Source organism: Carassius carassius, chromosome 46 (genome assembly GCF_963082965.1).
Source record: "Carassius carassius chromosome 46, fCarCar2.1, whole genome shotgun sequence".
Taxonomy (NCBI): domain Eukaryota; kingdom Metazoa; phylum Chordata; class Actinopteri; order Cypriniformes; family Cyprinidae; genus Carassius; species Carassius carassius.
The window spans coordinates 23,380,761-23,394,248 of NC_081800.1; the positions used below are offsets into that span (position 1 = coordinate 23,380,761).

Here is a 13,488-nt window from a genome sequence, read left to right on the forward strand (position 1 = left end):
CAGTGCTTAAAAAGGATCAAACTTGATACCCAGCCCTATGCACAAATGCGCCGGTGCAATGTATATAATTTCATATTAAAGCGCAAAATAAACCACTAGCATGCAATGTTATAGTTATGTCATCAGTTAAGTAATGAAGTTACCAAAAAGGCAATTAAAGCTGCATTAAAACTGTGCATGTGAGTATTTGTTACCATATGAGTCACGTTTAAGAGTATGTCTCTGAAACAGCTCAGCGCTGTCTCCCTCATCTAACACACCCGATTCAACTCATCAGCTCATTAGTAGAGACTTTAAGACCTGCAGTGGGACAGAAAAGCTAAAGAGTTGTGAGATGATGCTATGCGTATCAGATCCACGTCATATTCAGCAGTCAAAATAACCTCATAAAAGCTGCTCCGATGTCTGTTCAACAAAGAACAAGAAGAAAAAAGAGAAATCAATACGTTTTTTTTACTTCATCTATATTTAATTTAGAATTTAGTGTTTGACAACTTTATTCAATTTCTGTATATTCCTACTAATATGACATTTATAATGGGTTTATGTGAAGATTGTTTTAAGTTCAATTAAATTAGAAGTTGTTGTTTTAAAGTTTACTAAATATTAAAATTGATAGCTCTCAGTTATAATAATGGTTAAATATTGGGGGGACAAAAATTCCTAGATACATCATTAAAATTGCTATCAGTGATACTTGCCTTCAGTCATGAAAAGATTCCATTAAACAAAAATGTAAAATATACAGTCGATGTTTTTGCTGCATTAATTAAAAGATCGAATGTGAAATTATTGCTGTATATAATATTTTATATATACATAAAATGTTACTAGATTACAATAATAATGCCGAATCTTGTGCAGTGTTGTACTCTATGCATCTGTAGTGCAGAACTTACTCATGATGTACAAATCAGGCTAATGTTTCATGAATCAGCAGAGTTTATAATTTCTTTTCTTCATTTTTTTTACAGCGTCTCCTTATTGCGAAGGAGTTTGGAGACAGAGCTGCAGAGCGGAGAGCGTATTGCAACCTTGGAAATGCATACATATTCCTCGGACAGTTTGAAGCTGCAGTTGAACATTACAAGTCAGTTTTATTTTATTTTAACATAATATACAAAGCAATGAATACAAATAAAGCAACAACGGCAACTGAATATTTTTATCTTATTTATTTTTGATAAATATTTTAGTCTAAGTTTCACTTCATATCCAAATAAGGAAAATGAACAAATCAATAGTGATTTTTTTTTATTCATTATATTATTTTAATTTATTTGAATTATTTTAACCTTATAATGAATTTACTTTCCTATTACATTTATATTATTAAAGACATTATATTATAGTCCTTATAAGTAATGTTTATTAATTTTTGTCCTTGCAAAAGAAGAGAGAGAAAAAACAACAACTGGGATGATTTTTTTTATTATTGTATTATAATTTCCAAATTATAACTCATTTACTTTCCACTTTCCTTTATTTATCTAATTTCCATTAATATAGACATTATTGATCATAGCCATTAAAAGCCATGTTTATATATATATTTCTTTTCCTTGGGAAACCATCCGTTTATTAATTTGGCTCAACATTTCATGCCTTAAGGGTTTTACCATGGTACTTGTCCAAAAAACATGTACTTCTGTATTTGACTTTGAGATGAGCTGGAGTGATATGATGAGCTGGTTTTGGTGTTTTTTCTGCAGGCGGACGCTGCAGTTGGCGAGGCAGCTGAGGGACAGGGCTGTGGAGGCTCAGGCTTGCTACAGTCTGGGCAACACATACACACTACTGCAGGACTACGAGAGAGCCATAGACTCTCACCTCAAACATCACATCATAGCTCAGGACCTCAAGGACAGGTACACTGTCACTCACACTTCCTGTTTGGGCTGCTGCTCTTCCTGACGTCTAACGCCGTTTCTGTCTCTGTGTGTGAAGGATTGGAGAAGGGAGGGCATGCTGGAGTTTAGGGAATGCCTACACCGCACTGGGAAAGCACGAGCAGGCCATGAGCTTTGCTGAAAAACATCTGGAGATCTCCAAAGAGGTGTGTGTGTGTGTGTGTGTGTGTGTGCGCGTGTGTGTGTGCGCGTGCGTGTGAAACCTGAGATAACAAAACACTTATTTAAAACACATTCAATTCATCATCAAAATTGAACAGATTTATTTTCTTAATGCACATTCCTGTTCTTATTGTGAATGATTTGTCACTGTCATTCCACTAAAATCTCTAAATAATTTCCTCTGAAAGCATTTTTTGCTTATGTGGCATTGTTTTTTTTTCTTCTCCATTTCAGTATTGAGAATTAGGGAAAATGTGTTTACATTAATCATTAGCAGATGTTTTCTCCATAGTTAGTTACAACAGAGGAACATGAAGGATACAAAGTCACCTTTATTGGAACACTAGATTAGATTAGGAAACAAAGGTGAAAAGCAAGAAAGAGGATAAAAATAATGTGTGAGCAAAGCAAATAAAAATTCTTATTTCTTTCTTTTGATTATGAGGGAAAATATGATTTAAACAGGCTTTGCGTGATTGCCAGGGTTTCCGCGGGGCCATAAAAAGTCATAAATTTAACAATAAGAATATAAGGCCATAAAAAGTCATAAAACATACAGATTTTCCATACAAGGTCATAAAAAACATTTAGCCACGTCTTAAATTGATATGCTAGTCCATTAATTTGTTCTTCCATCAAAATGCGCTTTCAGCGGCAATGGCATTAATTTGTTTCGCCTGTTGTAGTTCTGTATGAGGAATCTGGGTGGTATCACACTGGTATCACAGCGTTCCAGAACTACAAGGTCCATGCGGCAGCATACAGACTTGTCAGAAGGACTTTCACAGCAACCCGCGCGAACTCCGAACATACTGTATCATACTGAGTCACTGCTTAGCTTAATTGAAATCATCCTGGCTATCACAATGGGAAAATGTACCTTTAACGATCTATGGCTCGAAGACGGTGCGTTTAGTAGCTGGCTCAAGCCCGTCGCTAACAATCAGTATTTAGCATCCAAACACAAGACGCGGAAAAGCTGAACTGAGTAGCTGGTTACTCGCGCACTGTGTTCGGTGCGGAGAGAGAGAGAGACGCGACGGACAGTCCCTCCTGCACATTTGCTTCTTTTTGCTCTTGTGCCGACAAATACATACAAAATATGTCAAAATACCCGCCTTGGAAAGTATGCTCGAAAAAACTTTTTTTGTCAGTTATTTGCCAGTTATTTCTTAAGTGAAAGTAAACAGTTGAGGAAAAAGATGCGTTCATCGTCTCTTAAAGTGACCGCGCCTAATTTAGCTGCTGTAATGTTAATCCAAGAAAATGAAAGAAAAATCACTCACTGCTCTTGACTGCATTACTTTGTAGTTTTAACAAGAATTTATGCACAGTCAAAACAAAAATTATCCAGACTCCAGATATAATTTTTGATATACATATTTTACTAGTAGGTACAGGACACTAATACATTTATGTAAGTGAGTATAAGCAAACTGTGACATATTATACCCAAAGAATCTTCATACAGTGAACTACTAGTGAAATAGATAGATATAAATGTTTTATCTATCTATATATAAAATTGGGAACAAAAATTATTCAGCACCTTATAAAGCATGTGTTTTTTTTCTGAATTGCTAATGCAACCTTTTCACACCACAGACTGAACAAAATGAAGCATTGCTTGATAATTGGTCAACAAAGTATTGATAGTTGTGTAAATATTGTCATAATAACAGTTGTCTGTAGTTTTGGTTGATTGTAATCCATTACGTACATTTCTATCAAAGTTATGACATTATCAAGATGATTTTGTTCTGACACAGTTTAACTCTAAATTCTTGTCATATTTTATAACCATTTTACAAGCGATAGCAAATAAAACTGTAATAATGTGAGAAATGTTCAAGGTGTCTGAATAAATTTCGATTTGATTGTATATTTCATTTTTACATAGAAGACTATCCAGTGCTATTTTACATTTAATTATTCGGTTTCTGTACCTGGACACCTACAAACTTGAAAAAAACTTAAATATTGTGTAAATAGCACAAATAAAAAAAACGAACATACAAATTAAACAATTTCAAACAGGGCCCACTGGTACAACCTTCAGCGGGGCCCCGCTGACCCCAGCTATGGCCCTGCCTGTGGGTGTTGAATTCTGTGACCAAACACCAATAACACTTGTTATTTTGGAAAGTAATGCCATAAAATAATTGTTAATTTACAATGTTACTTTACAATGTTACAATTGTTAAGTGTTCCTGTGTTCTTGATACTCAAGAAAAAGAAGGCGAATGCTTCAGTTTCTTAATCTTAAGAAATAATAGAATATTTTAATGACTGAAGTTATTTATCGTAATTCGTGTAGGTCATAAATTCAAATCCTAATAGTCATAAAAAGGTCTTAAAAAGTCTTAAATTTGACTGATTAAACCCTGCAGAAACCCTGGATTGCTTTCTAATGTTTTTTCCTTCCTGTGTGTGTGCTGCTCAGATTGGAGACCGTAGTGGGGAGCTGACAGCTCGAATGAATCTCTCTGATCTTCAGTTAGTTCTGGGTCTGAAGCAGAACAGCTCAAACACGAATAGCTCTGCCTTCATCGAGAGTCCGCCAGGTGACAGCAGTCTGACTGGTAACAGCACACACAACTTTCCTCAGACTTTAAAACCACACATGGTAGATGCTGTTGAATGTAAAGATGAACAAGAATCCTTAAAGGTGCACAAAGTTTGGTTACACTTTATTTTTTGGTGTCCTTGTTACAGTGTAATTATATATTTAAGTACTTTGAAAAATGTGTTATTTAACAACATGTGCTTACTAGGGTTATTTTTATTTATTTATAGGGTTATTGCAAGTCATTTTGTCTAATTACTCTTCTCTTATTACTTTCTTTTATTATATGTAATGTGTAACAAGGAAATTGTAAAATTAAGTGTTACACAAACTTCATTATTATTATTATTTATGATGTATTTATATTTGTATGATACAGAGAGGGCTGGAGAAACAACCACAATATAATAAATAATTTTAAAAAATATCAAATTAAATTTAGATAAGGTAAATTATTATGAAAATAAATATAGGAACTATAAATAATCAAAGTTAGTAAAATAAAGCACAAAAAAATTTACATTGTTTACAAAATTTAAATTTGATAAGTACAAACCACAAAGTATTTTTTGACCAAAAATAGGACTTTAATATTAATATTGAGAAATTGAATAAATTGAAAACAAAATCTCATTTAAGCCATATTGAAGTAATATTAAGAATATTAACTATCATCCAATAACTTAACAAATCTTAATCAAAACTTAAGATCTAATCATTTTAAAAATAAGATTTTAAAACATATTTTATTTTCAAATAACTAAAATCAGATTAAAAAACTTGTAATGCAAACAACTGCAATACATGTATTGAAATGACATGGAGCTCTCCTGTATTTTGGCATATTTGGCAAATAAAAGTTTAATTTGAGAGTACCGTAGGTTTGGTGTTAGGAGTTTGCTGATAGCGCCACCTACTGGATGAAAACTGTACATTTTGTTTAAACTTCAATTCAATTATATGGCTTGAATATCTTTTTTTGATCATATAAACAAATACATACATTTAAAATGTACAAAATTAGTTTGTGCATAATTAATATGCTTGGCAGCAAACAATACTAGTAAATCGACATATCAGGATATAACCAATAACTGCTCTTAGCACAACTGATCTAAAGAATGAGAGTCACAGTACCTGCTTCTTTCTGGTTTTATAGATGGAAGATCCAGAGGAAGCCGGAGACTCAGCATGGAGAACATGGAGCTCATGAAACTCAGCTCTGACAAAAATACGGTGAGACAAGACTTTCACCGCAGTGCTTTTATTAGTATTAGACTCCAAAGATCTTGGATAATTAGACTTTTCTCTGTCAGGACTCTGTCAGTGACTTGAGACTAGGTCTTCATAATGTTGCATATTAAATCATTTGCATAACAAACATTTTCAATTCTTCATCTGTCCAGGGCCAGACCTGTGAGGAGACTACAACTCCTCAGGAAACCAAATCGCCAATCAAATCATCCATAGCTAAGACGTCTTCTAAGCTTTTCTTCATCAGTCACTTCAGGAGCAAAAAACACAGGATAAATGACTCAAACTCCAGTCCACCAGCTGAGAACCACAGCAGCAGCAGCAGCAGCCCACCTTCAGCCCGTCTGGACAAACAGGTCAAATACTAATCTTTTCTAAATGACACATGACAAATAGCATAGTTGTCAGTTTAAATATTATAAAAGATTTATTACTTATTAATATTCTAATTTCCCTGAATGGCTTTTCCCACAGAAGACCCCAGACACTCTGGGTGACGACAGCTTTTTTGATCTTCTGAGCCGTTTTCAAGCAAACCGCATGGATGACCAGAGGTGCTCAATACTAGACAGCCTAAGCCGTGTTCCCGCCCCTTCCGTTCCCTGTGAAACCCCACCTGTAGCCTTGAAGAAATGTGAGACGTCCTTCCTCCCTCACTGCACTGACCTGTGCAAACTATACTTATATATGAAGGTGCAAAATCATTGAAGGTGCATTCACACTGACAGCGATTCAAAGCAGAAAAGTAGGAGCAGTTGATTTGAATTTACAAGTGAAACAATGTGAGCAGAATTTAACTTTATGATAATAAGAAACACCCACTAGCAACTAACAGACAGTGACAGTGTGAACGCACCTTTAGTTTGTAATAATTATACCAGTGTATAGAAGTGCACACAGGGACAGTTGTCAACACTGAACACTAGAGTATTGTGTCGCATGACAAAATCCCAGCCAATTATAAGATACTTGAAGTTTCAAATAGACACAGTGTAGAAAACATGTCTTCAAACAAACCTATAAAATATCATACACACATATGTGCATGTGTGTTAAGTTTTTTCTACACTGGAGGGGACTTAAACCTGAATGCACTCCAACTCATGGGGACTTGTGTCACCGTGGGGACCTAAATTAAGGCCCCCATGGGTACAAAAGCTTATAAATCATACAGAATGAGATTTTTTTTGAGATTGTATAAATGCAGAAAGTTTCCTGTGAGGAGTAGGTTTAGGTGTAGGTGTAAATACAGTTTGTACAGTATAAAAACCATTACGCCTATGGGCAGTCCCTACAATGATAGTGAACCAGACGTGTGTGTGCGTGTGATTTTATTTTATTATTATTTATTTTTTCATTTGTTTTAATAAAGTCTGGTAAAAAAAAAATAAGAAAGAAGTCTCTTATACTCTCCAAGGCTGCATTTATTTGATCAAAAGTACAGTAAAAACAGTAACTGTTTTTTAAAAATGAATACATTGAAAATGATAAATTTATTCCTGTGACCAAAGTTGTATTTTCAGCATCATTACTCCAGTCTTCAGTGTCACATGATCCTTCAGAGATCATTTTAATATGCTAATTTGCTGCTCAAGAAACATTTCTGATTATCAATATTGAAAACCGTTGTGCTGCTTAATATTTTTGCTGAGTAATTTTTTTTCAGGATTCTTTGATGAATAGTTAAAAAAGAACATTTGTTTGAAATATAATTTCTGGTTATGTTATTTACTTGACCGTCAATGTTATTGGCTTTTGACCATTTGACCAATTTCTTGTTTCCTTTCTGAATAAAAGTATTTATTTCTGTAAAAAAAAGAAAAAAATCTTACCTACCCCAAGCTTTTGGACAGTGTTTAAATGGTCCACATTGTGCTGTTTTTAACCTTGTTCAGCTATTTCCGCATCCGGAGTGGAGGCCTCGGCACAGCCTGGCCATTTCCTAGACCTGCTGGCCAGCTCACAGAGCCGTCGGCTGGACGAGCAGCGGGCCAGTGTGGACCGTCTCCCAGGTCTCCGACTGGACCAGCGCCACAGCCAGGACGTTCTCAGCAAACTCATGGCCTCGGCCGATAACAAAGCAGCAGATGAGGACTTCTTCGACATGCTGATTAAGAGCCAGGTTAATGTTGTTTATTATCAATCTCTCGTTTTGAAATTGTATGTTTAATAGCTGTTTTTGGCTTGTACAGGGATCCAGACTGGATGATCAGAGATGTGCTCCTCCACCTCCTCCCACCAGAGGCCCTACCGTCCCCGACGAAGACTTCTTTAGCCTCATCCTTCGCTCCCAGGCCAAACGGATAGATGAGCAGAGAGTCATCTTGTCGTCAGACACAAGACCACTTCAGACCAATCCTGAATGACCTGTTCTGTATGAAGCCAGAATACTATTTTAGGACTTTGCACTGAAGTCTTACTCATGAATCAATGCCTTGTTGAAAAAGAGGTCCTACAAGATGATATCTGTTCTCATTTAACAAGATTTTTGAATCTTGAGATACATGAAGTTCTTTCATGCTTCCTACTACCGTGATCTGAACTGGATTCAGACATTACTGTACAGGAAAGACCAAGACTGCAGTGTCTTTCTCAGGGATTCAGTACAATGCACTGAATGCATTTCATTCACCTGGATAACTGGATGGACTTAATCAGCGGTAGATTAGGATGTTTGACCATTTGATATATATTTTTAACACTAAATGTAGCATCAGTTCTATTTTGATTCTGTCTTTGACTTGTAATGTTTGATGTCATCTTTTAATACCAGCAAAGCAATGCTTTATATTAATGTTCTGAGGTTTCAGAAACAAGCAGTCTGCAAAAGTTCGGATTTATGTGAATATAAAGTTCTGTTCTGGAAATTATATAAGTGAAGAATGTATTACTAATTTTAAATAAGACGAATAAAGCCTCATTTTAATAGATCCTGCTCAATAACACATTACAAACGGACACAGTTTAATATGCTGGAAACATTTTATTTGAAGCTGAGGCTACACAGGACAGAGTAACCAACACCGTGATACAATTACTTGAGTTTTCAAATGAGGAAAAACTGGTTCATGACTATTCAGAATTACATTTATAATCTCTCAAACTCTCATGAATGCCAGATCCCAAAAGAATATAAAGAAAATCTGAAAAGATGAAAACACATTGTCTTGCATAAAGCATTAGTGCAATTGTCCTACATCATGATTAAATGCATTGTGAGAAGTTTAATGTTTACAACCTGAAAGTTAAGAGAAACTAACAGCTGTTATCTAACTCTGCAAATCAATTCAGTGTGAACACTTTCTATTCAGTGGACCCATGACGTTTCTTCTGTTTTGTTTATTTGATTGGTTTAACAATGCTGTTTGACAGCAATGTTGGAGAATCCATGAACCTGAGTGAGCTGAGGAGAGTCCAATGAGACCAGAAGTTTCTGTGGGCCGTGACACGTGGGAATAAACTTCTCTGTCAGGCACACTGTGGAATTCCCTGCAATGTCACTGTGAAAGAAAGATGATTTTATACTACTGTGATTATTATATTTTACTCTTCTTCTTTTTTTTGATTAAATAATCACTGTTTAGCAACAGTTTTAATATAATGCAAAATTAATTTACTGTTTAAATAATTAAATCAATTTTACCCATAGTTGACAACTCTGGCATGCTGCTGTCCAAGTCCCACAAAGCGGAATACAGAGTTCTTCAGGACACAAGGCAGTGGATTCTGGAAAGTGATTTTGACTGGCACTTCTTGACCCAAGACAGCATCACATACAGGCTGAGAAGAACCACATACAAGACACAATTTAACACTAAATAATTCCAACCAATCAAAAGATTAAACAGTTAAACCTAACTTTAAACTCACAGCGATAACAAGATCTGGTGTGCGCAGTCTGAAGTTGTACTGTGTGGCCAGAACCTGCTTCGTCTGAGCCACGTGTCCAAAGAGGTTGAGCATCAGTGAGGTGTGATCCACCAGGTGTTCCTTATACTCGTCATAACTCAGGGTCCATTCCAGAGGTCTGCCTATTATAGCAAAAATGACAAACACTGAATTAATACTCATGCTTTTATTACAAGTCTCTTTACCCATAAGCTGCATAAGGCCAACTGGGTGGTATCATGTATTGCAGCTCTTTATCACTTCTCACATTCAGCTTTATCTTTTAAATCTTTATGATTTCTCACATTCAGAGGGCTTGAGCTCGATGCATGTCTGGTCTCTCTTCAGGAAGGTCTTCCTGACTCCGGTGTAGTACGTGGCTGCAGCCTGACTGTAGAGGGTGACGCTACGAGGTGAGCTGCATTTGTTTTTAAGATTGATGTAAAGCAAGGCATCCTTGCCCACACATAGTCCATCCTCTTTCAGGCTGACTTCACAGACAACATCCTCAGGACAGGGCAGTGGGTATGTGCATCTTCTCAAGCCATGACGAAGGGCTGTTTCCAAAGCAGTGCTCTTCTCAGAAGATCCTGATCAATAAAAGATAGAGTAAAATGCACATATGATTGAATCGCAGGAGAGATACCAAAGTTAATAATTTCTATAAGCACCATGGTTCAAAGTATTGAGGGCTGAAGCAGATGTTTTAAGTGAAATGCTTGTGGGTTTTACCAAATGGGTGTTTGTAGAAATTTGTGATGTCTACACGTTGATCTGAGCCGACGGCCTTGGTACTGATGCAGTGACCTACTACATCCTTCTCAATATGAACAACACCAAAGGTCCCGTCACATCTCCGCTGCCAGTAAACCTTATCATTGTTTACCTAGAGACACAATAGGAATCATAAGTCATATGTCATTATAATCGCTGTATGTAAACTGTATGCAATGGCAAATTAAAGGAAATAACGCACTTCTGCGAAAAGGAAGGGCACATCATGCTTCAGGAAGACCTGCCCGCTGCGGATCGCAGCAACAGAGGTGGGGCCGCAGCGGAAGAAGCCCTGGCCGGTCAGTTGAGGAGTGGAATCAACCACCTGCCAACCTCCAAAACCAGATGGCAGGTCTGGCCGAGTCATCCAGGCCTCATTCCACACATGGTAGTTCCTACATGGAAGAGAAGAAAGATCTAGAAACACTTCATGGACATTTAGAGGAACTCTTGGTGACATTATAAATGGTAATGATACTTACCAGATTGGATCACGGTTCATGTGATCGATCAGCTGAAATTTCTCATCCAAGTAGACATCAGTTGACAAATGAACATCAGTGTCATGAGCAGAACAGAAGTTTGAAACTGGACGAGCAGGAATACCCAAACATCTCAACACTACAAGAAAGAGAAGAAGAATATGAGTTAATTACAATCAGGATTTCAAAAATGTTTTCTTCTTCATCCAGTCTGCAGGAACTCTTACGTGTGTTGGTGACTCCAGCAAAGGCCAAGCTCTGTCCATACTTGACTGGCGTTCCTCCACGTTTGTAGAACTGTTTCAGGATAGCACTGCTGCTGCACCAGGATGTAGGAGCAGTTCCATCTCCATAGCAGTGTGACCAGTTACCCACCAGCACACCACAGCCTTTGTTGGCAATAACCTGTTAAGGAGAGACAACTGAAAATGTTATAGAAATACTGAATAAAAAAAAAGAACAAATTGTGACTATTGTATCAGGCTTTCCAAATGAAATCAGGGTGTTGATAAGAAGGAAATGAAGACTCACCATGTCAGAAACCACTCTGGAAATGTTAATGGGGCTTCCCCACCCTGAGCAAGGTGTACAGCTCTTCTCCAACACATACATACACGCAGACAAGATTCCCTTCTCAAACTAAGAATCAGACAGCAGAGTAAAGAAATTAGAGATTGTGCATAAAAATTCTGTAGAATTATATCTCAGATGGGATTAGAAATGGGATCGGTTCAAGCAATAGGTTCCAGCATTTTTAATTTGCACCCTTGTTACTTATAGGCAGGGGTGCACTTAAGTGTTATTCAGTCTGGTCCTCATAAGAGCACCTGGAGATTTGGTTTGGTTCTCACAATGCACACAGTGTGACCCATTAAACAAAACCTATATTATATATATATACACACACACATTTTCAACTTAAAATCAGCTATATTTTATTTTGTGCGTGCTGCCGAGGCGTAAGTTTTATATACATTGTTACAGTTTGTGGATCTAAAATGGTTGTTGTGCAATAACAGCTGTCAAACATTTCTGTACGCAAATGAGCGGTCTGAACTTAATTACACAGCACAATTTTTTTTTTTTTTTTTTGGTGTCACATGCGCACTTGCTTATAACTAAGATTACTTACTAGAAAAAGAACAGTTTTGTAATTTCTAACATTTTCCAGTGACTCCAAACTCCCACTGAAGTCAGTGGATTCACAGCATCTCTCTGATATACACACGAGTTATTGGTAGACACTTTTGTAATACATGAGTGAAAGTTTGGCTCTTACTTGACCAAAGTTCCATGTTTTGCAGCCAATCTGCTGCTTAGTTCCGTAGTAGATTCTGCCCATGTCATTCAACACATACTCAGCTCTCTCCGCCTCATCACTCAGGTGCACACAGTCATCTGATAAAGAGAACATTGGACCTTTAAGTTTTAACGGTTTCTTTCTTTCCTCATTCTGTTTCATTTTCATATGTTCAGGTTTAAAGTATAATCAAACACGTACCTTTACACCAGGGGTTGAACAGCATGTAAATGTCATTTTCAGGAACATAAGGTAAAGTGAATCTGCCTCCTGGACAGTGTGTCACGACACTGAGCTGGTATCGTCCAACGCAAGCAGTCGGAACAGAGTGCACACACAGTTTGATTCGGTTTTGGTCTCGTTCCACAATCTTTGCCCCCCAGCAGTCTTTCTTGAATTCTTCCACAATTGGAACGATCACATAAGTGCCGTCCCGGATGGATGGGATATGACCTGTTAAACATACAAAACAACAAGAGATTCCAGTGACGGTAGAAATGCTGGTTCAGCTCCTCACATGTTCCTCCTCTACATATATAGATACAGTATATCATCTGTTGTCTTGAATCATTTAAAAACTAACCTAGTTTGAGCTCCAGGTGAAGCTTGTCACAACTGGGATTGAAAGGACGGCACAGATCAACCCACATGTTGAAACACTGTCCTCTGCGGACGATGAGATGGTCATCAAGGAAACAATGTGTGTGATGCTCCTGACGATTCAGTCCGGTCCTGCATTTGAGAAGGTCGACTTTACTCACCCGGAGGACAGCATCTGAGAAAACATAAAAGCAGAACACAGGTAATTAGTTACCAAAAAAAATTATTAATTTAGTTATTATGAGAAAGAATAACACATTTCCCATCATACACTGCAGGACAAAGATAAAGAAAATGTGAAGACTCTTACTCTCTGCTCCACAGACTTGCGTGCTTGTACAGTCATCCACATAATTCTTGACGACGACTTCCTTTGTGTCATAATCATGACATTGAATGACAAAACCGTAAGGATTAGAGTATGAAGTACCGCAAGGATAATCATATGAAGTAGCGCAAGGAGTAGCATATGGAGTAGTGCAAGGGTTAACATATGGGTAGGCATAAGGGGTAGTGCATGGGTCAGTGCAAGGGTTAACATATGGGTAATGA

General features: G+C 37.1%; 2 protein-coding genes and 1 long non-coding RNA gene across 4 annotated transcripts in view; 1 reads left to right on the forward strand and 2 right to left on the reverse strand.

Annotated features, from left to right (window-relative positions):
• LOC132129107 (G-protein-signaling modulator 2-like) overlaps nucleotides 1-8,820 on the forward strand; it is a 29,112-nt gene extending 20,292 nt beyond the window's left edge. For both annotated transcript variants that reach the window (XM_059540566.1, XM_059540565.1), the window contains exons 6-14: nucleotides 975-1,090; nucleotides 1,713-1,868; nucleotides 1,948-2,056; nucleotides 4,516-4,654; nucleotides 5,798-5,874; nucleotides 6,045-6,248; nucleotides 6,367-6,526; nucleotides 7,788-8,014; nucleotides 8,085-8,820. In XM_059540566.1, coding sequence (XP_059396549.1) covers nucleotides 975-1,090; nucleotides 1,713-1,868; nucleotides 1,948-2,056; nucleotides 4,516-4,654; nucleotides 5,798-5,874; nucleotides 6,045-6,248; nucleotides 6,367-6,526; nucleotides 7,788-8,014; nucleotides 8,085-8,258 — 1,362 coding nt within the window. In that variant the 3' untranslated portion in view covers nucleotides 8,259-8,820. The remainder of the gene's footprint in view (nucleotides 1-974; nucleotides 1,091-1,712; nucleotides 1,869-1,947; nucleotides 2,057-4,515; nucleotides 4,655-5,797; nucleotides 5,875-6,044; nucleotides 6,249-6,366; nucleotides 6,527-7,787; nucleotides 8,015-8,084) is intronic.
• The window catches only part of LOC132129665 (uncharacterized), a 128,113-nt gene that overhangs the window by 98,710 nt on the left and 15,915 nt on the right, over nucleotides 1-13,488 (reverse strand). The window lies entirely within an intron of this gene.
• LOC132129108 (protein-glutamine gamma-glutamyltransferase K-like) lies at nucleotides 8,933-13,352 on the reverse strand (the record flags this gene model as incomplete). Its single annotated transcript, XM_059540567.1, has 13 exons — nucleotides 8,933-9,392; nucleotides 9,536-9,672; nucleotides 9,763-9,923; nucleotides 10,086-10,370; nucleotides 10,513-10,666; nucleotides 10,757-10,949; nucleotides 11,037-11,175; nucleotides 11,264-11,441; nucleotides 11,568-11,675; nucleotides 12,316-12,434; nucleotides 12,538-12,789; nucleotides 12,920-13,111; nucleotides 13,247-13,352. Coding segments are annotated over 13 exons (2,172 nt in total), but the record flags the coding sequence as incomplete, so codon positions are not given.